Source organism: Chionomys nivalis, chromosome 8 (genome assembly GCF_950005125.1).
Source record: "Chionomys nivalis chromosome 8, mChiNiv1.1, whole genome shotgun sequence".
Taxonomy (NCBI): Eukaryota; Metazoa; Chordata; class Mammalia; order Rodentia; family Cricetidae; genus Chionomys; species Chionomys nivalis.
In genome coordinates this window covers 35,187,286-35,214,018 of record NC_080093.1, presented here as the reverse complement: position 1 = coordinate 35,214,018, position 26,733 = coordinate 35,187,286, and the positions used below count along the sequence as shown (strand labels likewise).

Sequence of the window (26,733 nt, the reverse complement as noted above, 5' to 3'; positions counted from 1 at the left end):
AATTGATTCTGTCGCTTCAGAGTTTGTCCTTGGACGACGTGACCTGCCATATTGAGGGTTTGTTTAAAACTATAGATTCACACTGCATTTATTAATCACACATCCTCCCATCTATATTTCAGGGTTACCACCAGCAACACAAAAAGTAAAGATCTGTTCAATTTCGCTACAGCTCCGCAGGTTTACAAGTGTCGGGCGCTTGCTTTCGGAACGCCCTTCTGATTGGCTGAGCCAATGCCAGTGACATCAACCAACTTACTTTTGATTGGAAGACTGGTTGCTGGGACTGTAGCGTTTGCAGGAAGTCACTTAACTATTTGAGGGCTGGAAACCCGAAGCTGAAGTTCTGTGTCGTCCCTAGGGACGGGTGTAACCGCCTGGGGGAAGATACGTCCCTAAGCCACGCCAGCCGGCACGTGGGCCGGGAGGCGTGGGCGCGCTCGCGGACCGGGCGGCATCCACGGGGATGCGCCGCCCGGCTCGGAGCAGTTTCCCTTTTAAATGTCAGCGTTCGGGACTGGAGGGGCAGCACGCGGCGGCGGAACGGAACGGTCGGATTGGCCGCGCGCCGCAGTTCTAGACGCACCTCTCCACCGAAGGGCCCTTCTGACTGGCAGGGGGAGAAAGTAAACAGAGTTGAATCACCCTCCCCACTGGCCAATTGGAGGGGGCCTGGATTGTGACGTGATGGGATTCTGCGAAATTGTTACTGAGCTGGAGAATGCCGGAGCGGCGCGGCGCGGCAGGACCAGGGGCTCGGTGGCCGTCGGCGGACGCCGGAGGAAGTGTCTTCTAAGCGCGGCGTCCCGCTCGGCCCCCGCCCCCCGCTTCCGCGTACTCGGTTGATGCCCCGGGGCGTGAGCTGGGCGGAGAGGCGGCCGAGGTCGTGCGCCTGCCTGGCAGTTGTCTTTCCCCGCGACTCGGACGCGTTTGCAGTCTAATAAACTTGCGACCGCCACGTGTGGCATCTCTCCAAGGAGGCGTCTCAGGAGGAGGGCGCGCCCGTCGGGGGATCGCGCGGAGCGCCGGGCAGGGCGGCGGCGACAGCGGCGGAGCTGGCCGCGGCTGCTGCGTGCGGAGGCGCAGCCGGTTACGTAAAGATGAGGGGCTGAGGTCGCCTCGGCGCTCCCGCGAGTCGCGAGCTCCCGCGCCCCCGCCCCCTCGGCCTCGCCGCACCGGGCTCGTCGTCCGTGGCCAAGGTAGGGCGAGCCGAAGCTCCGCAGACACCGTCAAGTTTGGCCGCACCGCCCGGGGTGCCGTCGCCCGCACCATGTCCGCGGCCGCCTACATGGACTTCGTAGCTGCCCAGTGTCTGGTTTCCATCTCCAACCGCACCGCGGTGCCGGAGCATGGGGGCGCTCCGGACACCGAGCGACTGCAACTACCTGAGCGCGAGGTGACCAAGGAGCACGGTGACCCGGGGGACACCTGGAAGGATTATTGCACACTGGTCACCATCGCCAAGAGCTTGTTGGACCTGAACAAGTACCGACCCATCCAGACCCCCTCGGTGTGCAGCGACAGTCTGGAGAGTCCCGATGAGGATATAGGATCCGACAGCGACGTGACCACCGAATCTGGGTCGAGTCCTTCCCACAGCCCGGAGGAGAGACAGGATTCTGGCAACACGCCCAGCCCGCTCTCCCTCCTCCACTCTGGAGTGGCTGCGAAGGGGAAACACGCCTCCGAAAAGAGGCACAAGTGCCCCTACAGTGGCTGTGGGAAAGTCTATGGAAAATCCTCCCATCTTAAAGCCCATTACAGAGTGCATACAGGTTAGCGGCGTCGCCTCTCCCCCGCTCCGGGCTTAGCTAACCTTTGGCCGACCAGAATTCCTGGGCGCCCAGGACTCCGCACTCGGCCTAGAGGCTGCAAACATTTTAGAGAAGAAGCTGCTTAACTCTTGCACGCTCTCCTTACTTGACCCCAACCTTTAGGAGCCACCCAAAAGCCCCCAAACGGCCGGGCTGAGCGTGTGGCTTGGCGGGGAGCGGGACCGCCCCTCCCATGCCCGCCCCGCCCCCGGGACTCCGCACCCCGCACCGGGCCGCCCCACCTGGGGAGACGCTGGCGGCGGGCAGTCAGATGGCGCAGCTTTTATTCCATTCCCTGGTGGGGTTGCAGCGAAGGGGTCGCAGCATGGGGGGGAGTCGCACTCTGCGTGGAATCCTTTTAGGGATGACTAAGGACTCATTTAGCTGGATGGCGGCTACTTTTCAGGGCTTGCCAAGGTGGTTTTAAATTTGGCCAGGAGTCCCCTGAGAGGTTTAAAATAAAACTGCTCCAGGCTGCAGGGGAGACTGATGAAGGAATGGTTGGTGGATTAATTTCTTGACTAGTTAACCTTCCTAACTGACGTGATTCGGTGCTGATCTGGTCCCATGTGACTTAATAGGTAGCACCTCTGAACCCTAAGTAGAGAGGTGTGGTTCTTGCTGGAGTTCAAGGCCTCGGGGATTGAATGTGGGGGCGCTTATTGCTAGCTGTAGGCCCAGCAGCACAGGCCGACGTGGCTGTAAAGACATCTGCTGTGTGGAATGGGCTTTAGGGACTTAGAAGGACCTTGGTCAACTGGCTCTGGTTGTTCCAATTAAACACGCGCAGGCAAGGCTGGCAGGCATTCGTGCTGTCTGGTCGGCTGGGGAAGGGTCGTTTGGGACTGCTATCATCAGGCAGCAGGCCTTTCCTGTCTGCCCCGAGACAGCATGTTTAAGAAGTTGTTGGCATTGTGTGGCAAGGCGTAGAGGCTTTTTGGTGTGAAGGTTTGGTGTTTTGGTTTCGAAATGGTACTCTCCTTGGGATTTTCGGCCTTGCTTGTGTTTTAAAGGAAGGACTGTGTAACCACCTTTCCTTTTTTTTTTTTTTTTTTTTACTTCCTTTGGAAAGCTAGTCTCTTGGAGGTGGTTGCCAGCACCCATAGAAATCTAAATTTCCTAGTGATAAACAAACAACAACAACAAAAACAGGTGCTTGGGGAGGTCCGCATCTAGGTTGCCTTGTGGAGCAGCACCCTTAAAAGTCTGGACCTGTAAAGCAGTTAAAGAGAGGCCTGTCCTCCCAGTGAAGGGTGTGACTTTTAGTAGGGCTCTGGGAGGCGAGGAGTGGTCTATGAACTCAGCCAGTTACCACAGCTGTCGGGAGGGCCTGGCCATGTCAGCCATGTTCCCAGGGTTCAGTGGCTCCTGTGGACACCCACTGCCACCCTGAGCAAAGGCATTTTCTCCTTCAGGAGGGCTGCCCGATGGTGTACGAGGGGAGGCCCGCAGTGCCTCCGTGGCCCAGCAGTAGTTCCCCGGCATTCTGGGCCATTTCGGCTGAGTGCTCTTCTCCGGCATTTATAGAAATGGCTGCTCATGTGTGCATGCATGCACGCGACTCTTTAATTCTCCATAAGGCACGTCAGCTCAGCTGTTTCGGGAGAACCTCACACGGAGTGGAAAAGGAAGTGAAAGAAATACTCTTCCCGTTTTAAATGCTAGTCATTCTTTTGGTTCTAGGGGTGTGGTGATTGCAGGGGTCTTATTTATGTTTGGGGGGGGGGAGGTGGGAGTGAAGGACTCTCTGTCCTGCTAGTGTGGACAAAAACTCCAGCCTTTGCAGATGTTGCCCAAAGTGTACTGACGAGGAGGCACATGCCAAGTTTGAGTTTCAGGCATTCAGATTCTCAGACAGCTTCAGGTTAGATCATGGCTGGGTGGGGCAAGGAGCTTCCTGATTTTCTTTCTGCTGGTTCTTAAATCCTGAAGGTGCCTGGAGACAGGCGTTCTGTGAAAATCTTAAGAGCTGAAATCCCTGCCACACCCCCGTGTTCAGTACCGCTCCACACATTCCCTTGAGATCCCCCTGCCTGCTCACTTCCTTAGAGAGCCTCACACTGCTCTGCTTCAGACGCCAGCATCTTTAGAAGTCGATTCATTTGAAAAAATGTTCTAGTGAATTCAGTGGAGCTCCTTTGGTGGTGTCCCGAGGAAGGACACAGTTGAGGTGGCTGAATGAGGCCAAGGCTCGGGTTTGCCTTTCAGTTATTCCCTGAGACCCTCCACAGGTCTAAATAATTCGGGGTTTGCACACTGGATCGCATGGCTGCAGAATTTGCTTTGCAGATTTGTTTGCTGTGGACGGCACAGAGTTGATAAAAATTTCATTAGTTACCAGCATCGAAAAAATCAGGATTCTGGCATGAGGCCAGATTTCTTGTTCTCTGGAAAAATCAGAAGATCTGGCAAATAGTGAGTGGGCCCGGATCCTTGCCTAGCAACAGTTGGTTTGAACTGCTTTATATTGGGTGGATCTCATGGATTTATTTTTATTTCAGGCCTTTGGAGATGGGGCCTTGCTGAATTGGCTAAGCTGGATTTGAATTTGAGGTCTTCCTGGCCACCACCCTCTTCCCACCCCCCAAATGTTGAAGTTACAGGCATGTACAACCAGACTTACACTTTTTCCTTGGATACTCAAACTGCCTGGCAGAAGGTACTGGCAAAACGTCCATAACAGAAGCCTTCCTCCAATTTTGGAATAGAATGCTTGGTCTTCCTCAGGAGTGTCCATACTGGTCAGTTGTAACTCAGGGGAAACGTTTGCTTCCGGGTACCCCGTGTCTCTTTCACTGTTCCCTGTAGCTTTGGTGTTACCTGTTTGAGAGTCTAGTGTTATTCTGGTGTGGTGTGGCTGGATGTGGTGGCACATGCCCTTAATTCCAGCTCTCAGGAGACATAGGCAGGTAGATCCCTCTAAGTTTGAGGCCACCCTGGTATACACAGCAAGGTCCAGGCCAGCCAGGGCTACAAAGTGTGACCCTGACTCAAACAGACATGTGATGTGAAGCCACTTAGGGGCTAGAGGTGCATGTTTAGTGTGTGCCCAAGACCCTGGGTTCAATTCTTAGCACCCAAACAAAAGCCTAGGGAGTCCGGGTCTCAGGGCCACAGCCACCTCTGGCTGTGGCCCCAAGCCCTTGTCTGAGAGGCCTTAGTGACTAAAGTGTGGTCTCTTGGTCCTGATCACTTTCTCCTCTTTTGATGAGTACAAGGGAAACCCCGTACCCTGGTCCTTAAGGAGATGTGGTCTTTGCCCTTGTTCTTTCCAGACAACTTCCTACAGCGATATGCAATAGTATTTCAGAAACTGCATCCTTCCCGGATGTATTTACATCGAAACCCAACTGAGTGATGAGGAGATGACTTGCCCACAGGAGTATTTCTCTTCTTTTTCCCACTACATGTCCCCTGAGGAGACTTGAGATGATCTTATTCTACAAATGCCCACCCTGTACCTTATGGTGACTTAACACTGGCAGGATAAATTACAGAGCTACTTAGGGTCTGTGCCCCTCAGAAGGCCACACATCGTCCTAATACCTAAGATTGTTTCCATCTGTCAAAGAGCCCATTTCTGCCCACCTACCCCAGTGAGACTGTCTAGATCCACCTTCAAATGCCCCGTGTGGAGAAAGAACAATGAACTGTAGAGAAGCAAGCACAGAGCCGCACGCAGCTCCCCACTGGGAAGATGGTTTTGTGGGGTTGTTAGTGAATTCCAGATAAGGTGCTCTTCCCTTGAGTCCGGAACAGGGTGGCCTTTGGTTATTTGGCCTAGTTGAAATCTCCCCTTGAGATGGAGACCCACCTTGGTGACTCTTGTTCCTAGTCTGGAAGAGAAGAAGGACCAGTTAAATGCAGGAGTCCTCCATCTCTTATTTGCCCTAGCGTTGGCAAAGCAGGGTGGCCTGGGAGAGGCTTCTTCTGAAGCTGGCAAGGATCCCTGCTTCACAGCATGAAATGCAAATGGGGTCCAGTTACAAAGCACGTGGGTGTTTCCTTGGTTTCCCTCTCAGAGGAGTGGGTGTGTGTGTATGTGCGCGCCCAGGGTTGGAGGAGGGAGGCAGCAGAGGAAATGGGGCCCTCTGGATGGTGGCACCCCATTGCCTCCAGACACAATGCTACAACGGGAGGGAAGTGGACCTCTGGACTCCATTCCTGTCGCAGCTGTTGATGCTTATCCCAAGAACCAGTCATTCTGCAGGGTCTGTGGGAAACTCCCAAAGTGAACTTCCCAGGGAGAAACATCATAGGACGGTGATCTTCCCTAATAAGTTCATTGAGAGGAAAAGTGGGCAGATGCTTCCCAGGCGCTTTCAGAAGCCCCTAAAACCACAGGGCTAGCTCTGCTTGGAGCCTGCTTTCAGCTCGGTTTCTGGATGCCTTCCGACCATTAGCACTGTTGGTATTGAAAAACAACACTCGGGGCCTGTTGTGTTTCTTAGTCTGGTTTTTATTTTCTCTCTTATGCCTTATCTATTCTCAAGGTTGGGGGGGGGAGCTTACAGCTAGAAACCTCCCCCACATCACCCTCCCACCCTTCCCTAGTGTTTCTCCAGCAAACCCAGCGCCCACGGAGGAGCGTAAATTAATGCCTAGTAATTGGTACAAAGGCACTTTCTGTTTCTATGCAACACACGCAAAAAGGAGAGGCAAAAAAGAAGGGGGGGAGAAAAAAAAACCCACTGATGTTAAAATAGGAAAGAGATCCTTCCAGCAGTGGTCTTGGGTAATCCTGGCTCCCAGTCCGCCCCACTTTTTGTTGGAAGTTAGTCACAGACCTGGGCCTAACTCAAGAGCGCTTGGAGGCAGTAGTTGTTGGTCTGAAAAGAATAGGCCTTGGAGGTTGGAACTGACCTTGAAAGGTCATCTCATCCATCATTTTGTCTAGAAAAGAGCAAGTGCCCACCCTCTGAGATGGGCTTATTCTGCTAAAGCCTTTGGAGGAACTTGGGAGATTTGGAGGCACACCGCCAAGATACAGAAGCCCTCCTGCCTTCGCTGGCATGTGACTGAGCTTATCCGGGAATCTTCTAGTGCTTGCAGTTCTCAGGAGAAAACGTTAAAGCCTGTGGCTTCCAGCTTGCTTCTGGGAGTGCTCAGTTCTGCCTCCATTGTGAGTTCCTGAGGTTTTGACTCTGTAATTAGCAAGGCTTTATTTTTGTTGTTGTTTTATATCTAGGCCTAAAATGCTGCTGTAGGGGAATTAATTGGGTAAAGGGGCTTGGTGAAGTGGCCTGGCCTCTGCCCTTTGATTACCAGCCAACTCCACTACTGAAGCAGTCCCAGGCAAAGCTCTGGGATAGCCGTTGCTCTCCCTTCCTGGAAGGCTCCTAGATTTCAATACCATTTTGGTACATTTAGGCCAAGAGTGAGCATTTGTCTTGGCCTCAAGCAGCCTCCTCAGCAAGGACTAACATCAACGAAGAGGATGGGGTTCCCCGCTAGGGATGGGAGAAGCATTTCTTTTTCTGGGGTCTTCCTGGACATTCATTTTTCTTTTGTGCCTGAACACCTGTTAGGTGTGCCTTCAAACTCCCTTTTTCCTGGGCTCCTCCCTCTTCCCAGGCCCCTCGGTCTTTGGAAGCCTGTGGTAAAAAATGAGAACCTGGACCTGGAATCCAAAGGTTTCCCACTTCATTCTCCTAGGCCAGAGCTTCTGGGTCTTTGAGTGAATGAATGTGTTTTCTGGACTTGGGAGATGGAACCTGAACCTCCCGAGGGCTAGGCAAGTGACCATTGCAGTATATCCCCAGGTTTTTTGTTTTTATTATTGGTTTTTTTGAGATAGAGTTTCTCTTTATAGCCTGCCTGTCCTGGAATTCACTCTATAGACCAGGCTGGCCTTGAACTAAGGGATTTGTCTGCTTCTACCTCCAGGGTGGTAGGATTATAGGTGTATGCCAGCACCTCCCACCCTGAGTTTATTTTTAAAGTAAGGTTGAGAATGATCACTGCTATGACCCGGAGAGTGGAATTCATCCCTGACTGGCCCGACTGAGTCCTTTGAAAAAATGAAGACGTTATTTAAATTAAATAGATTAAAATAAAACCATGGGATCTTATACCATACAAAATTAATGACTAGGTTTTGAAATGCAGACAGTGCTGTGTTCTGTCTTCAGTGAAGTTTAGACATGTTCTGGAACCTCCCTCTTCATAGAAGTGAACAGATGCTTCTGGAAGTCTGTGACAAGTGGGAGCCGCTGGATAGGCAGGCACAGGGACAATCGGCCCAAAGGCTGACCTGAGGTGATAGACATTTTGCTTATTTTTAGTTATGTGAAGGTGTGTGTCGGACGCCTGTGGGTATGTGCACATGAGTTCAGGTTGACCACAGGGGCCAGATGTGCCCAGTCCCTTGGAGGAGTTAGTTATACAGATGTGGGTGCAGACAGGAAAGAATTATACAGAAGGTGTTGCCCAGAACAATGAGAGAAAGGTGGGGGAACTTGACTATCTGTCCTTTCCAAGGGGCCAACTCTGCTAAGTTTCAACCAGTGACGAAGTGGCTCTGGCCTGTCAGTTGTCTCAGAGGAGCTAGGTTAGGGGTTTCCAGAGGCGCCTTTACCGTCAGCATGGAGTCAAGGGTACTGTGGTTGGGACGGGAGCACTGGCTGTTAGCATCCTCTCCATAGGCTTATCCTGATACCCTTACTCTTATCACAAGGACTCAGGCCAAGCTCTTATGTCCCTGAACCTCAGGTTTCTTACCTGTGAAGTGGAGCTCCGTAATTACATAGTCATGAAGTTAGGAGGCCAAGTTCAGATGAGGAGACATTTAAAAGATTTAGCATGCTCATCTTATGCTGACAATTATTACAATTAAAAGTAAACACTTTATATATATATATAGCCCAGAAACCCTTGAGAGTCTTAGAATTTTTGTTTAACATTCTAGGTGGACCCAGTGTCAGAGGATACTGAGTGGCTGATTAGTGAAAGGTGTGTTAGATGCTGGTGGCAATGGTCACTTTGTGAGTGTTGTCATGTTGAGTATGTAGTATGTCCGGTCCTGGGCTAAACAGCTTACGTGTCACATACAAACAGCTGTCCCTGAGATAGAAATATACTGTTTTGCTGGGCGGTGGTGGCGCACACCTTTAATCCCAGCACTCGGGAGGCAGAGGCAGGCGGATCTCTGTGAGTTCGAGACCAGCCTAGTTCCAGGACAGGCTCCAAAGCCACAGAGAAACCCTGTCTTGAAAAAGCAAAAAAAAAAAAAAAAAAAAAAAAAAAAAGAAAGAAATATACTGTTTTTCTTATTTAATGGGAGGAGCCAGACTACATAGTTAACCTAGTCTGAGTTATGCTGGGACTTTCTACTGTGTTCCTAGGTTCGAAGAGTTGTATGTGAGGGCTGGTGACCTTAACCCTGTGGCTTTCTCCCAGGGAGAAAAGATTCCGTGTTTCTTGTGGCTCTTTTGTGTTTGTTGACCCCCAAAGCCAGCTTAAGCTGTCTTCTCTGTGTCCTAGCTGTGTTGTGAAGATGTTTTTCATGAGCCTTGGTTAGGAAAGTCAACAGAAGTACTGACTCTGACCATGTCATCCAAAATTGTTTAATTCTAGCAGGAAAAAGAACCTATTTTGTTATGTATAGCTCAGCCCAACCTGAAACTGTCGTCAAAGCTGTCTTCAAACTTCCTGCCTCGGCCTCCAGAGTGCTGAGGTTATAGGCCAGTGCCACTACACCTGCAAGAGCTGGGTTTTGGATCCATAGACAAGTTGAAAACAAGGAAGTCTGTAGACTTGGAGAAAACAGTGCTCCAAACATGACGTCATACACCTACAGCCCCAACATTTGGCAGGTTGGGGCCTTAGACTGCAGTGCGTTAGAGGCCACCCTAGGCTAAGGCTACTTAGCAAAGCTTTTTAAAAAGTGTTTATTATTATTATTAAAAGTAGAGCTCCAGGTTCAGGGTGTTGCTGGATCCAGGCATTCAGTGTCCTTCTCGCTGTCCCTTCTCTCTGTGTCTTTGCCACCCTGTTGCTGGCTCTGGCTTCATTCATGAGCTGCTTCTCTCTGAATGGTGCTAAAATGGCTGCCAAGCAACACCAGATTCACTTCCTGCCAATTCAGCAAAGCCACACGAAAAGACTACTTCCCATTCCTAATGATTCCAGCAAACAACCGAGGCTCTAAGCCATGACTGAGCATAAATTGTGTGTCCCTTATGAAAGCCGTCAGTGTGGCAGGACCAGATTCCAGCACATCCAAGCCTCCCGAGTCTGACGGTGTGAACTCAGCTACTAAGGACTCAGAGGAAGAAGAGCTGGTTGCAGGAGGAAACAGGAGCACTGTTTCATACAAGAAGAAGGAATACAGTCCAGACAAAGCAAATCAAACACCTACGTCCACGTAGACTTGCAAGCAGGAAGCACCAAAGAGCAGCATTTATTTTTTCTGCTCTCTGGAGCTTAACGGAAGAGATGGGCCATGAGTGAATGGACAGACAAGACTGCAGAGGACACGTGATTTCAACACGTGTTGGAAGTGCTCACACACCCACAGGCCTACCCGAGGAGACGGTCAGAAGACCAGGACCAAAAATTCACATGGGACAAATTTATCAGGAGCAGCGTGATCTTTAAGGGTATTTACATGATCGTCACTCCAGATTCTCCATTTCAGTGCTTAAGGGAGCGAATTCCATTCGCATGAACATTTATTATCCACGGCACTAATAGATAAGGTCTGTGTGCAAAGATGAGCCGTTTATGTAGCGGTTCCCACCGAGATTGCAAAATCCTTTCACTGTGCACAGTACTCAGTAGAAACACCACGATAAATGTAAGAAACCGAAAACAGCTTACACACACACACACACACACACACAGTGACTTAAATTCCTGGGCTGCCATAATTCCATTGGAGTTTTCTAACAACACTATCATTTCAAAGACAACAGCAGAATGAAGCCAGGCGTGAAGGGCATGCCTCTGGTGCGAGCAATTGGGAATGGACAGGCAGGAAGAATGAATTCTGAGTGCATCCAAGGCCAACCTGGGCCGCTTGGCCAGATCCTGTGGGGACAGGGTAGCGTGGCTGCTTCATGTTTGGAGAGCTCAGACCTACACTCCATCGTCTTTGCTGATGAACGCTAAGCCGAGGGAATCTGTGACTCATTTTCTTGCAGGGATTAGTTAGTGGCTGTTTCATGGAACCTGTGTGGGTAAGACTATGTCACCAGAGCCGTACCCTAGGACCAGCACTGTTCTGGTCCCCAGAGGGGAAGCTGGAGGCAGGTGAGTAGCATCACCTGTCACTTTTCGTCCTCATCTGCCTCAGCCTAGCTGGCTGGCAGAGTGGGTATAGTGAATCAGACACCAGCCGTCCCATTTCTGCTGTTGGAAAACGGCTCTGTCTCGGCAGTGTAGAAGTTCTTGGTCCTTTCTCTATTTAGGGCCAGTGAGTTTATTTAAAAGACAGTATTCCATAACCCACACTGGCCTCAAACCTCAAGGTGATCCTCCTCTCTCAGCCTCCCAAGTGCTGGAAATATAGGAGTGACTTGTTAATGTATGACATTGTATTGTCTATCTAGGGTAAAGTTCAAAACAGCCACTCTAATTTGGGGATCCTTTGCCTTTCTTCCCCTGAGTGATAGCTCATCTGGAATACCCGGCTCACCTGTTGCTCTGGCATCATGAAGGGTCATCCACATGACAAGCCTTCCTGCAGCCTGGTGGTCTCCACTGGCTGTCACACACCCACTGTATGTCCCATCCTCACCAATACCCTGTGCTGAAGAAGAGGGCTTCTACTCAGCGACTACAGAGTGAGAGCCTGGGCTCTGTGACCTTGTCTTCCTCCAGTGGGTGGCACCTACTCCTTTCTCTTCTCTACCCATTTGGAAGGGAGGAAACCCAGGTCTGCAGAGAGGAACGACTCACTCGGTGGCAGGAGTCCAGTCCTTGAGTTGCCTGCCTCGCCTGGGTTCTCACAAGCTTCACTTATGTTCTGGAGAGGCTGAGAGAAGGCAGCTTTTCCTGAGCACTTCCTGGTCTGTCATTAAAAGGGAGTGAAGAGCAACGGTGCTCCCTAGAAACCTCTGACATCTGCACTGATACTCTTCTTCGAATCTTGTTCTGATCATAAGCCTATTGTAGGTTGAAAATAACAGAGAACATTGAAAAGGCCCGTGTAAGCCTCAAACATCCTAACTTAGCAGGACAGCCCCCTGTGGACCATAAGACTTCTCTCCTGATTGTGGCTGGCAGGGGCGGGGGGAGTTGGGCTGTAGCTTACTGCTGCCCAGCATCAGCAGAGGGTATTGAGCCCAGGAAATGACCAAAATACCAACCTCTGCATTATCACAGTGTTGAAGGATCTAAGGCTTAGATTCTAAGCAAAGCCATCATAGGTCAGGGGTCATGTGTACTCTAAGGTCGGTGAAGTGCTGGAAAGCCCAAGGCCAGTAAGAATAAAGTGTATAGCTTTTTGTCTGTTGAGACAGGGCTTCATGTAGCCCAGGCTTGTCATAATTCTCCTGGCTGCCAAGGATGACCTTGAACTCCTGATCCTCCTGCCTCAGCCTCAGGTGTTGGAATTTCAGGCCTGTGCCACAGCTCCAGACTTGGTGTTCTACATTTTAAAACCGTTACTTTGAAACTTAAAGCTGGCAGAGTGGCCACTTCACTGCCTTAACAATGCCACCCCTGCCCTCCAGCAATGCATATGGAAAGAAGGGCCAGGAAGACGTAAGCAAAATCCAGCAGGAAAGTTTCTCTCTGCCTTCAGTTCGAGCCTTGGCTCTTTTCTCACATCTCATCCCTTTGTATGTACAAAATTGAAGTAAGCATGCGAACGGTGTTTTAAACTGGTCATGCACTTTAGTGCAGTGGCTCCTTGGAGCTGGCTGTTTCTGAAACCCGGCCAGTTAGAAGTCAGCAATGTTACGTAAAAATGGAGTGAGGAAGAGGATCCGTGTGTCTGAGTTAGTTATTGATCATTTGCTTCTTGTTTGATATTGAAAGCCCACTGGCCATTCATTTCTCACATCTTCTACAGTACACTGGGCCGATGAAGTCATGCTGACCTGAGAACCAGCTCCTGGAAGCTGGGACCTGGTCTCTGAGGAACTAGCTGTGTGGGTGTGGGGCCTTTGGAGCATGACTAGGAGCTTCCGGCTCTCAATTCTGTGACAAACTTAAATAATGCCATCTAACGAAGTGGACCCTGATGCAGACCTTTCTTGTGTTTCTAAATACCTGTTTGAGCTGGGCGGTGGTGGCTCACGCCTTTATTTCCAGCATTCCAGAGGGGGCGGTCTCTGTGAGTTCAAGGCCAGCCTGGTCTACAAAACTAGTTCCGGGACAGGCTCCAAAACTACAGAGAAACAATGTCTCGGGAAAAACAGACTGTTTGGGGTTCATATTTTGCCTCTGCACCTGTTTTAGAATTTCCCGAGATGAGGCCTCAGGACTCAGTTCCTGCTGTGCTAAGTACCCGAAGGCTCAAGAATCCTGTCTGCCGTCTTTCCTTGGAGTTTTGCTGGCCCGTGGGTTTCTCACAGCTCTTTTGAGTGCGGGGGTTCTGCAAGCAATAGCAAGCAGGTTTACTCCACAGATCCCAAGTGCCTGCCACGCAGTTTGTATGCCTTGGGAGACACCCACATCCTACACTGGAGCACAAGTTGCTTCCCTTCCCACCGATATCCGACAGTATGGGTTGTACCCACAGCATGGGTGATACCCACAGACTGAGCACTAATAAAGAAAAAAAAAAGCCAAAAGTAAAAGAAGTAAAACCACAAAGACTGCAGGGGAGAAGTGGAGCAGTGGTACTTGGATGGGTAACCGTGGGGGGCAGGACTGTTCCTTCAGAGGCTGCCAAGACCTTGCTCATTCAGAACGGGTTTGGGTGTGGCAATACCGGTGAGCAGGAGACTATGGTGTCCTGATCTTTGAGTCCAGTATTCCTGAAAACAATCTACCTAGGAGAAGATGGGGTTCTGTCTGCGGAGTTCACAGACGGTTAGGTTGGGTTTGCACAAGAGCTCGGGAGAACGGAGGAAGCTGTGTGTGTTCTGCCCTGCAGATGCTCTGTGGGTGGAGGGAAGGTGGCCGTGGACAGCCGGGGAGGATCCGTGTGGGACCCAGCCACATCAAGCACCGTGATTGAGGGTGTGTTCTTGGACTGGCCCTCTGCCTAGTAAGGATGGCAGTAGATGGGCAGCCTGCAGATGTGGGGCATAACCCAGCACTCAGGAGGAGGGGTGCCTTTCGTTTGTTCTTGTTTAGGGCCATTTCTAGGTCATATGGAAAGGGGAGGGAAAGGGGTGGGAAGTGTGAGGCGGCAGATGTATATCCCCAAAGGTTCTCCCCCTTCTAATGAGTTCTTCCATGTCTTAGACACCTATGGTACCCAATAATTTCTCCATAGGAAACATACATCTCTGCTCCCACAGAACACATTGGTTTGTTTGTTTTGGGTGGGTCTTTTGTTTTAGGACAAGGTCTCAATGAATAGCCCTGGGGAGCCTAGAGTTCACTGGATAGGCTGGCCTTAGGCTCAGAACCACCTGGCTTTTTTTGTTTGCTTGTTTTGAGTCAGAGTCAGGCCTCAGACTCTAAGTCTCAGCTACCCAAGCGCTAACTTATGGACATGTGCCACAACAGCCAATCTCGGAAGACTCCTGGATGATCCGTGGAATACCCTAAGCTCAAATGCATCACTGTTTTCAGTAAATGTATGTATTCACATAGAAAACATTTATTGATTAGTTTTTGAAACAATGTCTTCACATAACTCAGTTTGGCCTTGAACTTACTGTATAAACCAGGCTGGATTTGGGTTTGTAAGCCTGCTAAATGCTAGGGTTGCAGGTATATGTCACCAGGCTCTTTACAATATTAGATAACTTCATATCTCTGTCTGTTTCGCTGGTTTTGCTGTGTCTGCACTTGACAGCCCAGGAGAACGGAGGTGACTGCCCCTTCCAACCTCTGCTGACCTCAAGCTCACTAGATCTCCTTGTAAAGATGAGCTTGAGTTTCTGACCTTCCTGCCTCTGTCTCCCAAGTGCTGTGGTTACAAGCATGTACCACCATGCTTGGTCTGTGTGGGTTTGGAGATGGAACCCCAGGCTTCATGCATGCTAGGAAGCCGCCACTCTATCAAGTGAGTCACACCCCACACCCCCAGCTCCTTCTTTCCTCTCTTCTTCTTTCTCCTTATTTTTTATTTGGAGGTAGAGTCCCACTTAGTAGCTCAAACTGGTCTCAAACTCATGGCAGCCCTCCCTCAGTATCCCAAGTACTGGGACTATAGATGTGAGCTACCATCCCTGACTTTGTGAGTTTTGGTTTCTTTTTTTTTTTTTTTTAATTTGTGACAAGGTCTCACCGTGTAGTCTAAGCCTTAAGCTTATGGCTATCTTCCCACATCAGCCTCCAGAGTGTTAGGGTTAGAGGTGTGCCCCACCATGCCTAGTTGTATAGTATTGCTTGATCATTAGTGCCTCTTGTAAATTTCCTATTCGCGTCTTTGTCCACTTTTATTACAGTAGACTGTGATTTTGTCTGAGTGTGTATGGGTGTTTGTGTTCATGTCTGTGCAGGTGCATGTGTGAAGGCCAGAGGTTGAGCCTCAACTGTCATATTTCTTACATTTATTATTCTCTCATATAATACACCCCGACCGAAGCTTTCTCAGTGGAGTCTCTGCCTATCCTGAAACTCACAGTATCGACCAGGCTGAAACTCAAAGATCTCCCTGTGTGTTCATCAGTTCATCTAGACGGTCCAGCTAGGAAGCTTCTTTGTTTGTTGTTTTTCGAGACAGGGTTTCTCTGTGGCTTTGGCTCTTGTAGACCAGGCTGGCCTCGAACTCACAGAGATCCACCTACCTCTGCCTCCCGAGTGCTGGGATTAAAGGCATGAGCCACCACCCACCGCCCAGCTCCAGCTAGGAAGCTTTAGACTCTCTTATGTCTTCCTTCCCAGTGCTGGGATTACATGTCCGTATTGCTATGCCCAGCTTTTTTTTAAAAAAAACATTTTATTTATTTATTGCGTATACAGTGTTCTGTCTGCACGTGCGCCTGCAGGCCTGAAGAGAGCACCAGATCTCATTACAGATGGTTGCCATGTGGTTGCTGGGAATTGAACTCAGGACCTCTGGAAGAGCAGCCAGGGCTCCAGCCCCTGGAACTTGGGTCTTTATAGCAAGCACTATCCTAGTTTATTACCTGCTATAATTTCATGAATTCATTGCTTAAGTTCTTGTTTCATAAAGTTTTATAATGTGTAAAAAGTTTTATAAATATATATTGTCATGTAGACTCTGAGGCAGGGAAATGGTGAGTTTGAGGCCAGATTAGACTACATAGAGAAAGACCCTGTCTCAAAAACTAAGAAAAACTATCCATGAATTTTGCTTATGGCTTCATGTTTAGAAAGCCTTTATTCCACCGTGATTTAAAAACATTGATCTGGGGCTGGAGAGATGGCTCAGTGGTTAAGAGTTCAATTCCCAGCAACCATATGGTGGCTCACAGCCATCTATAGTGAGACCTGGCGCCCCCTTCTGGCTTGCAGGCACACATGGAAGGAATGCTGTACACATAATTAAATAAATATTTAAAAAAAATAAAAACATTGATCTGTATTTTGTTTACTTTTTACCTTTATAGACCATTAGAATTCCTTTAAGTAAAAAACTATAAAATAGGGCTGCAGATTTAACTTTTTATCTGATGTTCCTGTCATGAAAACAATACATGTGGCCACTGACTCGAAATACTGCATTACCATGTACAAAATCCCTGCAGTGTCTCGGGCTTACCATGCACTAAATCATGTATTCCATCCTGATAGATTCTTGGGTTTGTTTTCAGTTCTACTGTTGCTGAGCTGGTGTCTCACTATCTTCGTTACTATAGCTTTAATAATATATTTTAATAAGTAGTCTGGCAAATACTTACTGTTCCATAGAATCTAAGGCATATTTGTCCTTATATGTGGACATCAGGAATTTGTCAAGTTTGAAGAAAGAGGAGTTTTTACCACCGTGTGTGTGAATGTTGGGTATGAGTTTGCGCAGAACTGTGGTGTCCCACACTGAGTTTCGCCCCCCGAGGACGTGGGAGCTCTTCCGCTGTGTGTTTTCTTTATTCTTGGGGTACAGTTGTGAAAGTCCTGAGCCTTCATTTTTAGGTCTATCCCGAATTCTCCCGAGCAGATCCATACCAAAGTCGTGGCTCCTGCTCTTGTAACTTAGATGGGGTCCCCCCCCCAGTGGTCGTGACTTTTCATCGGAAAGGTTGTGTCAGCTGCAGGTCGCAGACTTCACTCACTCTGGACAGAGAGCCGCTGTAATGGCAGGCCAGGTGTCCCCGGCAGCTTTGGACTTCTTTACTACTGACCTATGCTGAAGGAAGGTTTCGGATTTGTTTTCTTTAAACTTGCTAAATAATTTTCTTTCTCTTTTCCTGAAAGCTTTCATGGGGAGGAACATTTAAGTTTTATGAAGTCTTGTGCATCTGTCAAGGGGTGCATCTATAAGGGCACTAGCAATAATGTGTTTTTCAATTCCAAATTTACCCTTTTTTTCCATAGACTTTTAGCGTTTTATTTATTTATTCGTTCATTCATTCCTTGTCAAATACAAACCGGTTTTTCCTGAAAAAGCAGGCTTGGTTCTGTGCACTTGCAGGAAGCTATGATTCTTGATTGACACGTGTGGGGTTCTGTTCTGGAAAGGAAGCTTCCTTCTCTTAGATTTGTTACCAACTTGGTTGGCTTTGGCCAGAAAGAAACAGTGAGAACATTTGATTTTGGATTTGGAACCGTGACGTGACAACGTTAGACCTCCTCTGAGCCCTCTCTGACTAAGGAAGGGAAGCTGAGAAAATCCAGGGAGAAGGAGCTATCGAAAACAAAGGCCTCTCTGACTTCAGGTTCAGACCTCAGTGGTAGCCTTGACCCTGAGAACCCAGGAGAGCCTGCGTGGGGCTGGGAAGGCCGTGTACCTGCCAAGCTCTCTGCCTCCTTCTCATATATGGAGTCTCAGCTCCATTCCCTTCAGGATTTTCCCAGTAGGAATGAGCTTTATCCGTTGACTTTCCATTGCTGTGACAAAATAAAAGCTTTAGCTGACTTATGGTTTCAGAGGGTTCAGCCCATGGTGGCTTGCCTAGGTTTCTTTGAGCCTATGTGAGCAAGGCTTCATAGTGGAAGTGTGGGGGATAATGGAGGACATTCACCCCATGATGGCTGAGAAACTGGGAGAGAAGTGGGGCCAGGGTCCCAGTATGCCTCTCAAGGACATGCCCTCAATGACCTAACTTCCCCGTGAGGCTCCATTTCCTGGCCAACTCATCACCTCCTGATAGCACCGTCAGCTGGCCACCAAGCCTTCAGCACAGGAACCTCACTGAGAGGCCTTTGAGATCCAGTCCCTTAGGACTGACTAATTGCTAGCAGCCAGGAAGTTCCTTCTGAGAAGCAATGTGGGCCCTTTGTGAGCATAGCTGGAAGGCCCAGCTCAGCCTGTCTCCTGCCGTGGTGGGCTGGGAGCATTCTGCAGGCCTGGTCATCTAAAGTCTGTTACTCATGTTGTGCCAAGTTCAGTAGCTTTTTTGGTCAAGTTAACTTTATACTCCGGAAGAGCCTGTAAGAAAGAGGTGTTTAGCTTGTGCCGAGGGGGGCGGGGAGTGTGATGTAAATAATGAGAATTCAGAGGCTTGGGCTCTTAGCAGCTCTGCTCCAGAAAGGCAGAGCTTATTGTTATTGCCTCTGGGTGTGCTTTTCCTGAGAAGGCCAGAAACAAATTCTAGCACAAGCCTGCATTCCCCCCAGGAGAAGGGTAACACTCATAAATGCTGCGGTCTGGCATAAGGACCCTCTGACTGATGCATGCCTTGCTCTGACTATCACGGAGAAGGCTGATCATTGCCCTTTGATCTTAGCACTGAGGTGAAAGAGTGCGCCTGACTTGGTTTCCCCCTTAGAGCAGAACTATGACATGACAGGACACAAGTTCCTAGCCCTCATTTCCCTTCTCAGCAAAGTCTGTTCCCTGCAGCCCTGTGCTCCTCTCTGCATAGTGATTTCCCCTTCTCTCCCTCCTTCTTATTTTCTTTGACATGGGCTTTTGCTGTGTAACACAGACTTATTTGAAACTCGTGGCAAGCCTCCTGCCTCAGCCTCCCGAGAGTCAGCTTACAGGTGTGCCCACCATGCCTGGCTCCTGTTTCAGGCTTCATTAAGTGCAAACCTCGTTATCACTTTGTCAGTGACATCTAGTCTCCGCCGTTCACATCATCATGCATCTCATAATAGGTTCTGTGCAAAGGCTTGCTGGGGTGAAGAGGAGTAAACAGTAAGTAGGTTCCCGCAGAGTCAGACCTGCATGTACACCACTGGCTGGTTTTATCATGCCGCCTGTGCGTGACTGTCAAGATACCACTCTTCAGGTGACCGTGGGCCCTACCAAAACCCAGGATCAGGTAGCCACGAATGCTGATTTCATCTCACTTTCTCAGACACGAGGTGCCATCTCTCGTTCTTAACCGTTTGGTCTTGACTTCTGGCAAGAGATCTGGACGGTAGGCTATGGGTTGCTAAGCCCTGGTGAATGCTTTTTCAACATTCTGATGTCTTTTTCGAAACATACTCCATAAGACTCATACCTGCTGTTGACGGCAGCATCTCGCTTTGCTAACTGCTTATGAACTGTCAGCTTTGGTGGACAGGTGAAATGGGCCCCACAGAGGCTGTTCTTGGCTCATCTGGGCTAGCCTCTTCTCTCTGAAATACTTGGGGGACGAGTGTTTCAGCACCTCCATTAAGAGCAGTGGGAAGACTCACAAATGGTGACAGGCCATATTGGAAGTGAGTCTTGTGAGAATGAGCCCTAAATACCCTTGAATTCTCTCTATATAAGCATGAAGAATGTTCCTGTGGTCCCTACAACTGACTCGTGACACTTTGCACGGTGACACTTCTCTGTAGCCATCTTTTTCTTTCTTTCTTTATTCTTTCTGGGTTTTGGAGTTAGAGTTTCTTTGTATAATAGCCTTGGCTGTCCTGAAGCTCATTGTGTAGACCAGGCTGACCTGGAACGCAGAGAGATCTCCCTACCTCTGCCCCGTGAGTGCTGGGACTGAAGGCGTGTGCCACCATGCCCAGCGTGCAGCCGTCTTCTAAATGAGGGAAGTCCCTTTCTCCTTGGCAACTCTGCCAACAGAGTGGCCCTTAGGAACATTTTCCCTGGATGCAGACACAAATCGTGGGATTAGCCCTCCTTCACCCGACTCAGTTGACACATGGCTGCAGGTGCGGTGAGAACACTAACCCGTATGGCACGCTGCCAAGAAAGCCACCTCACTGACAAGCTCTGGGAAGACAGAAGCTTTATTTTAGGTCTTCTCGCCATTTTTCCTGAGCATCATAGAGCAGTGGCTAGAGCTTCTAAGGGTGAAAGCAAGAGCTTTTGTCTCTTTTTTGTTTGAAGCTTATTCTGTGAATTCTGCTATATTTTCCCCATTTTATATCTATAATATCTATATCTATCTATGTCTCTATATATATGTTAAAAGATATGATTTATGTTATGCAGCCCAGGCTACCATGAACTCATAATTCTCCTGTCTCCATCTTCTGGGTACTAGGACTCCAATCCCAGTTTGTCTTTTTATTTTCACGTATTATTTATTTATTGGTTTTTTCAAAGCAAGGTTTCTCTGTGTAGCACTTGCAGTCCTTGAACTAACTCTGCAGACCAGGCTAGTCTCAAATTCAGAGATCAGCCTGCCTCTGCCTCCCAAGTGCTGGGATTAAAGGCATGCACCACCACTGCTTGGCTTTGTTATTATATATTTAACATACCATTGTTTATAAGAACATTTCCCTGTAGATGCTTCTTTGCAGTTAGAAGGACTTTGTTGCAACCTAATTCTAGAATAGTCCTGAAGTCTATTTCAGTGACCTAACTTCTTTTTTTTTTAAGATTTTTTTTTAGATTTATTTAATTATGTATACAGTATTCTGTCTGCATGTATACCTGCATGCCAGAAGAGGGCACCAGATCTCATTACAGATGGTTGTGAGCCACCATGTGGTTGCTGGGAATTGAACTCAGGACCTTTGGAAGAGCAGGCAGTGCTCTTAACTGCTGAGCCATCTCTCCAGCCCCCGTGACCTAACTTCTGAGAAGGTTTTGGTCAGTAATAGTGTCTGGAAATAAATACACCCCTGTAACACCTACCTGGCCCCTGCATCTGTGGGTTCCACATCAGTTTATCAGTTCCACATCAGTCAAATACAGATAAAAATATTCAGAAAAATGTGTTTCTACTAGACATATGTTGATCTTTTTCCTTGTCATTAGTCCCTAAGCAATTAAATATAACAACTATTTAAGTAACTTAGGGATCATTGAAAATACATATGATGTACTTATGATATATGGAACTATAAAATACACAGTCTTATGCAAAGGACTTGAAAGTCTTTAAATTATGGTATCCATGTTGGGGTAGGGGTCTTGGATCCCCCCCCCACACACACACACTGGTATTGGGCATTCGATAAATGCAGGTAATACAAAAGTCATATAGAATATTTTCCTTGCCACAAGAAGCTCAATCCTAGAGAGTTATTACAATCTGGATTTCGACTTGTGCTCCAAGGTCTGCTGAAGTTGGTGCAATGCTTCTTGCTCGTCAAGAGTCTGCAGCCCCTGCTTTTGCTTGTTTTAGATTTGCTTTGGATTGCTGAGTGCAGACTTTCTCGCTGCCTTTTCTTCTTGACCCGCCTCGGGAACTCTCTGTGCAATATCACTCCTGGTTCTCTACTCTCATTTGTGGTTAGCTCCAGCATTCTTGTAAGGACTTAGTCCATGGTTAGGCTGTGCAGTGTTAGACCTGGGCACTGCTTGGAGCACAGAAATGCCCGCAGGTAGCAGGTTTAGATTCCTGCGAGGCCTGGACTGTTGGCTGGCTTGGCCTCACTGTTTCTGCGTCTTGTCAGTGCAGGTGAAGAAGGGAGAGTGTCTTTCTGATGACTCAGGGGCGTCGTGCTGGACAGCTCCCAGCCTCCGCAGTGTCCTTCCAGCTTCAGGCCAGCCTGGGGACAGGAGTGAGAAAATGATCGCTCCTCACACCTACCGAAGGCGTGTCTGGAGAGCTGTGTCGAAACAGGAGCCTGTGTGTCCTGTGTGTACAAAGCAGCTGGCTTGGACTGTGCTTGGAACAGTGTGAAGGGCAGGCAGGTGGTCCCAGAGCAATGCGATGACGGGTACTTGCAAGAGCAACTGAGGTCCTAGTCTTAACCAGTGTAGTCTGCTTTTGTGCTGGTATGTGTCCTTCTGGAATGATGGTATGATCCCACCCCCCTTGCTAGGATCTTGGTGGGTGTGTAAGAGGGTGGGTATCTCTAATGCCACGATGAGCATGTCTTCCAGGTCGGACTGTGGCACAATTTGGTGCGACTCCAACCTTAAGAAAGCAGTCAGAACCAGGAAGGATGTGTGAAAAGTGTCAAGACCTCATGACTCACAAAAGGCAGGACAGCCAAGTAGCTAGAAGCTCCGGGTTTGACATTGGGCAGACAGTGAGCTCAAGGCTTCCGAGCCTTCACCTTGCAAATCTCCATTTTCTCAACTGTATGCTGGCCGCCATGTGGGGGACCCCCGTGAGAAGGGATCCAGGGAAGCACTGAGTGGGTGGCCCTAGCTCTCTGCCTGCACGTAATGGGAGGGGCGTGGAGGGAGTGTTTACTCTGAGGAAGAGACAGCTAGTGAGCAGTGGTGGCCAGGTGCTGAGACACTCAGAAGATAGCTTTGCAGGAGCGCACAGTTCACCACAACGAAGAAGTCTGTGTAACTTACCCTCAAGCACCGCCTCCACAGGTAGTGGCTTCCTACCATCAGACTTGCTGGTAGATGCGGGGTGGCGACAGTCCTGGGGACGTCTAAGGGCAATGCCTGTTGTGGGAGGGAAGGTGGCCTCTCGGTTCTCTACTTTCATCTCTACAATAACAGGAAATAGAGCAGAAAGGGCCTGACCTTTGGCCTGATCTGAAGAGCTCATGAAACCAACAATTGTATAGGATAAAATTAAAAGGGAGGAAAGAAAGGCTTGTGAGTGAGCATTGGGTGCAGGCACCAAGTTTATTTGTTTAGAGTGTTCTCGACCATCCCTCCCCCCCACCCAAACTTGCCAGGGCTGCCAGAAGGAAGAACCACAGACATCCTATGGCTGAGTCAGCAGTCATCTCTGATCTGGAGGCTGGATGCTCACCAAGGTCTCTCTCGGGATCTCACTGTACTCTTTCTCATGTCCCCTCTTACAAGGACACCGGTCCTGGGATAAAGGTCCACCCCCACCCCTCAGTGACCTCGAATGTGAGCATTTAGGATGGTGAGATGGCTGAGCAGGTAGCACTCCCGTGCAAGTCTGGTAACCTGAGTTCAATCCTAGAGCCCCGGTAAAACAGAAAAGACCTGACGCCACAAACGTGCCCTCCGACCTCCTTATGAGTGTCCCTAACACACATGCCCATGTGCACACATACATATCTTTAAAATTTTTTTGAACTTTTTAACGATGCAAGTATTTGCATAGAATGTAATGTAATGAATGTAATAGTGTAAATGTGTGTTCCATCATGAAGAAAATGACAGTAAAAAAGTCAGTACATGAGACAGTGTTTCCTTTCCAAACATTTTCCCATCCATTATTGGTTGAATCCAGCTAGGGACCCCATGGATAGGGGACAACCATACAGCCACATTCTGAGATGTGTGTGAGGGTTTAGGACTTCAACTGAGAGTTTGGGAGAAATGCAGCAGAGCCCATAAAACTCATGACAAGAAGTTTCTCCTTTTTGTTACAGCTCCTCATTGTTACAGCGATTGTCACTCATAGATGGCCTTCATAATGTTTTTGACGTGCCCTTTAAACAGTGTTCTGTCTTGATTCCCTTCTCTTAGGTGAACGGCCCTTTCCCTGCACATGGCCAGACTGCCTTAAAAAATTCTCGCGCTCGGATGAGCTGACCCGCCACTACCGGACCCACACTGGCGAGAAGCAGTTCCGCTGTCCGCTGTGTGAGAAGAGATTCATGAGGAGTGATCACCTCACCAAGCATGCCCGGCGTCACACCGAGTTCCACCCCAGCATGATCAAACGATCAAAAAAGGCACTTGCCAGCCCCTTGTGAGGTGCTTCCCCATGGCAGCCAGGCAGAGATGGTCCCCAGAAAGACAAAGCTCCCAGGAAACAGACAGACAGACAGAAGCCCGCCCCAGCCGAGGGGTGCTGGCCGCAGGAGGTCACTACTCTTTGGTTACTATTCTGATACTCTCCCTGTACTGTTTCCAAAAAGCACACGGTAGCCTAAAATCAAAGTCAACATTTGGTCCCCTTGCAGAGGCAACTTGGAACCGTCTCTTGACTGTTGGAGGGCAGGCAAATGCTTTTGGTATTTTCTTCTTTGTTTTTGGGGGTGGGCGGGAGGGGGGGCAAGGCCAAGACTCGGGGTAGGCGTTTGAAGATTCACACTGGTGTACATACGTCTGACTGGGTGAGTTGACCCCTGGCCTCCCACAGTGACTCTGGGTCCTTGATGCTTGTTGACTCTCAGAATCGTTTCCTTCTCTTTTAATGTACCGACCAGTGTGTTTCAGTTTGTTTAGCAGAACCACTTTCCTGAATCACTTTAACGTTTGAGATTTAAGAAAAAAAAAAAACAACCCTCCATAGCACAGCTGTCTTTTATGCAAGCAAGAGCACACCTACTCCAGCATGATCTGTCATCTAAAGACTTGAAAACAAACAAAATGTTACTTATAGTCAATGGATAAGCAGAGTCCGAATTGACACTAATCAAGACAGACCTTCGCGAGGTCACGGTAGTCCGGAGCTTTCCAGCCCTGCTTTGTGTGACTCGTACTATCGGAACATAAACTGCACTTTCGTTTTCTAAGACCGAGGGTGAGTAAGGTAAATACGTGCTTTAAGGGTAGAAGCAGACGTTCTGTTTGGCACCACGTTACAATCTGCTTATCTTACAGTAATACACGTTTCCCTGAGAACCTGTAGCAGAGCTGTGAGGGCAGAAAGTATAAAACACATGCTGAGGAGGAAGAGGAGGGGAGAGGAAGGTGGTGTTTTGAAAGATGCAAAAGTGAGCAAACAGTTTGAGCTTTCATGAATTTGTTTGAATTTCCCCGTCCTTTCAGATGACATCATCTTATTACACTCACGACACCAGGACACAGAACGAGAGCTTCCGGCTCTTTCTAGTGTTAGTTGATAAATGGGTGCGTAACCATTGTCAGGCCTGGAATGCCTGTTTGTTTTGTTTTTGTTTTTGTTTGGGGTGGGGGTATGTTTCTTGGTCGCCTTCCTGTGCTCCTATGAGGTGTAAGAGTTGTTATCAAAGGAACGGGAGCTGAAAGATGAAAAACAAAAACAGTTTGCCCCCATAGGTAGTAAGTACCAAGGGAAGACGCCACAATAACTTCAGAGGCGACCCTGCAGAACAGCCCCTTCTGGTGAGCACAGGTCGAAGAGACACACGTGAGTAACATCACACCACCAGCTGTCTGCATCCGTAGCCTTCCACTCCTTCGCTCGGATCTAGGTGTCTAACAGTGGCCTAAACCACTATCTCCATCCTATGCCATTTACTGAAAACGGCCAGAAAAACAAACTCAGTTTTCATAGTTAAAAAAAAAAAGCAAAAAAAAAAAAACAAAAAGCGAAAACAAACAAAAACCTCAATCGAGGGGAGTCAGCAGTGATCGTGGGGAAATGTTTACATTTTCTTCCTTCAGAAAGACGCTTTCTGACGGTTTTACCTGCTATCTAGCACAGAGAGCTACGGTGCACTCTAGTTTAGCCATGTGCCGCACATGGTGTACAAACTCGGGGTTCTCACCTATGGCGAGCTCCACATTTCACCCAGCGAGGCTCACTTCCATCCCGGCAGCGGGTGCTCCTGCAGTGGGCACGGGGCACAGCTGACTCCGACTTCCAGTACAGCAGCCATCATTAGCACAGTGTTTTCTGTTTAACCAATGGAGTCGCATCAGGAGTTCTATCCAGAGAACTGCTTTTAACATTAGGGACTGGGAGTAGTCCATGAGCTAAAAAGGAAAGTGTTTTCTCACGAGAAAACATGTCAGGAAAAATAAAGAACACTTTCTACCTCTGTTTCAGATTTTGAAACGCTTATTTTAAACCAAATTTTAATTTCTCTGTCCAAAATAAGTTTTGAGGACATCTGTTCTTCCATATGAAATAGGTTAGGCTGCCTATTTCTTCCTGAGCTCATGGAAAGGCTATGCATAGGGTCCTCTGCGCGCTGCCTTTTAGTGAGCGAGGAGTTTGAGGTTGCCTAGCAACTTGCTAACTTGTATAAACTCAGCTTTCCCTCACAGAAAGAAATGAAGGAAAAAACAGTCGGTGAAAGACAATCTTCATTGTTTCAGGAGTGAGTCTGAATGTGGCTCTTGCCGAACGCTTAGATGGATAGAAACGCAGCAACTTGTCTAAAAAAAAGAATGCACAATTCCTTCCCAGAAGAGTTGCTACTTGCCTTTTCAAGTTGTTGACAGACACACATTTGATATTCTCTTCTATGTTCTAGTAACGTAACGTATAAACTCAAGGCTTTTTATTCTTTGTGATAAGTCCTGTTTTGCCTCACAGAACAGGAGCCAGCATTCTAATTAGATTTACTACACGGAGATATGGTTCAAATAGGACTACTAGAGTTCGTTGAACACTAAAACTATGAAACAATTACTTTTTATATTAAAAAGACCATGGATTTAACTTATACAAATCCAAATGCAAGATAGTAATTTTTGTTTACTTTTTTAACCAAACTGAATTTTTTGAAAGATGATTGCAGGTGTTTAAAAAGAAAGAGAAGCCGTTTTATCTAATACTGTAAG

General features: G+C 48.4%; 1 protein-coding gene across 1 annotated transcript; it reads left to right on the top strand.

Moving 5' to 3' along the window:
* Nucleotides 1-393: 393 nt before the first annotated feature.
* Klf9 (KLF transcription factor 9) lies at nt 394-25,532 on the top strand. The gene is made up of 2 exons (XM_057777966.1): nt 394-1,775; nt 23,761-25,532. Exons 1-2 carry the CDS (start codon nt 1,271-1,273, stop codon nt 23,988-23,990), a joined length of 735 nt encoding a protein of 244 aa, XP_057633949.1. The 5' UTR covers nt 394-1,270; the 3' UTR covers nt 23,991-25,532.
* Nucleotides 25,533-26,733: the final 1,201 nt, after the last annotated feature.

Excerpts from the sequence above, each read along its gene's own strand:
- Klf9 (XM_057777966.1), top strand. The coding sequence starts at position 1,271 with ATGTCCGCGGCCGCCTACATGGACTTCGTAGCTGCCCAGTGTCTGGTT. Across the intron at positions 1,776-23,760 it reads CCATTACAGAGTGCATACAG|GTGAACGGCCCTTTCCCTGC; the intron begins GTTAGCGGCGTC and ends CCCTTCTCTTAG.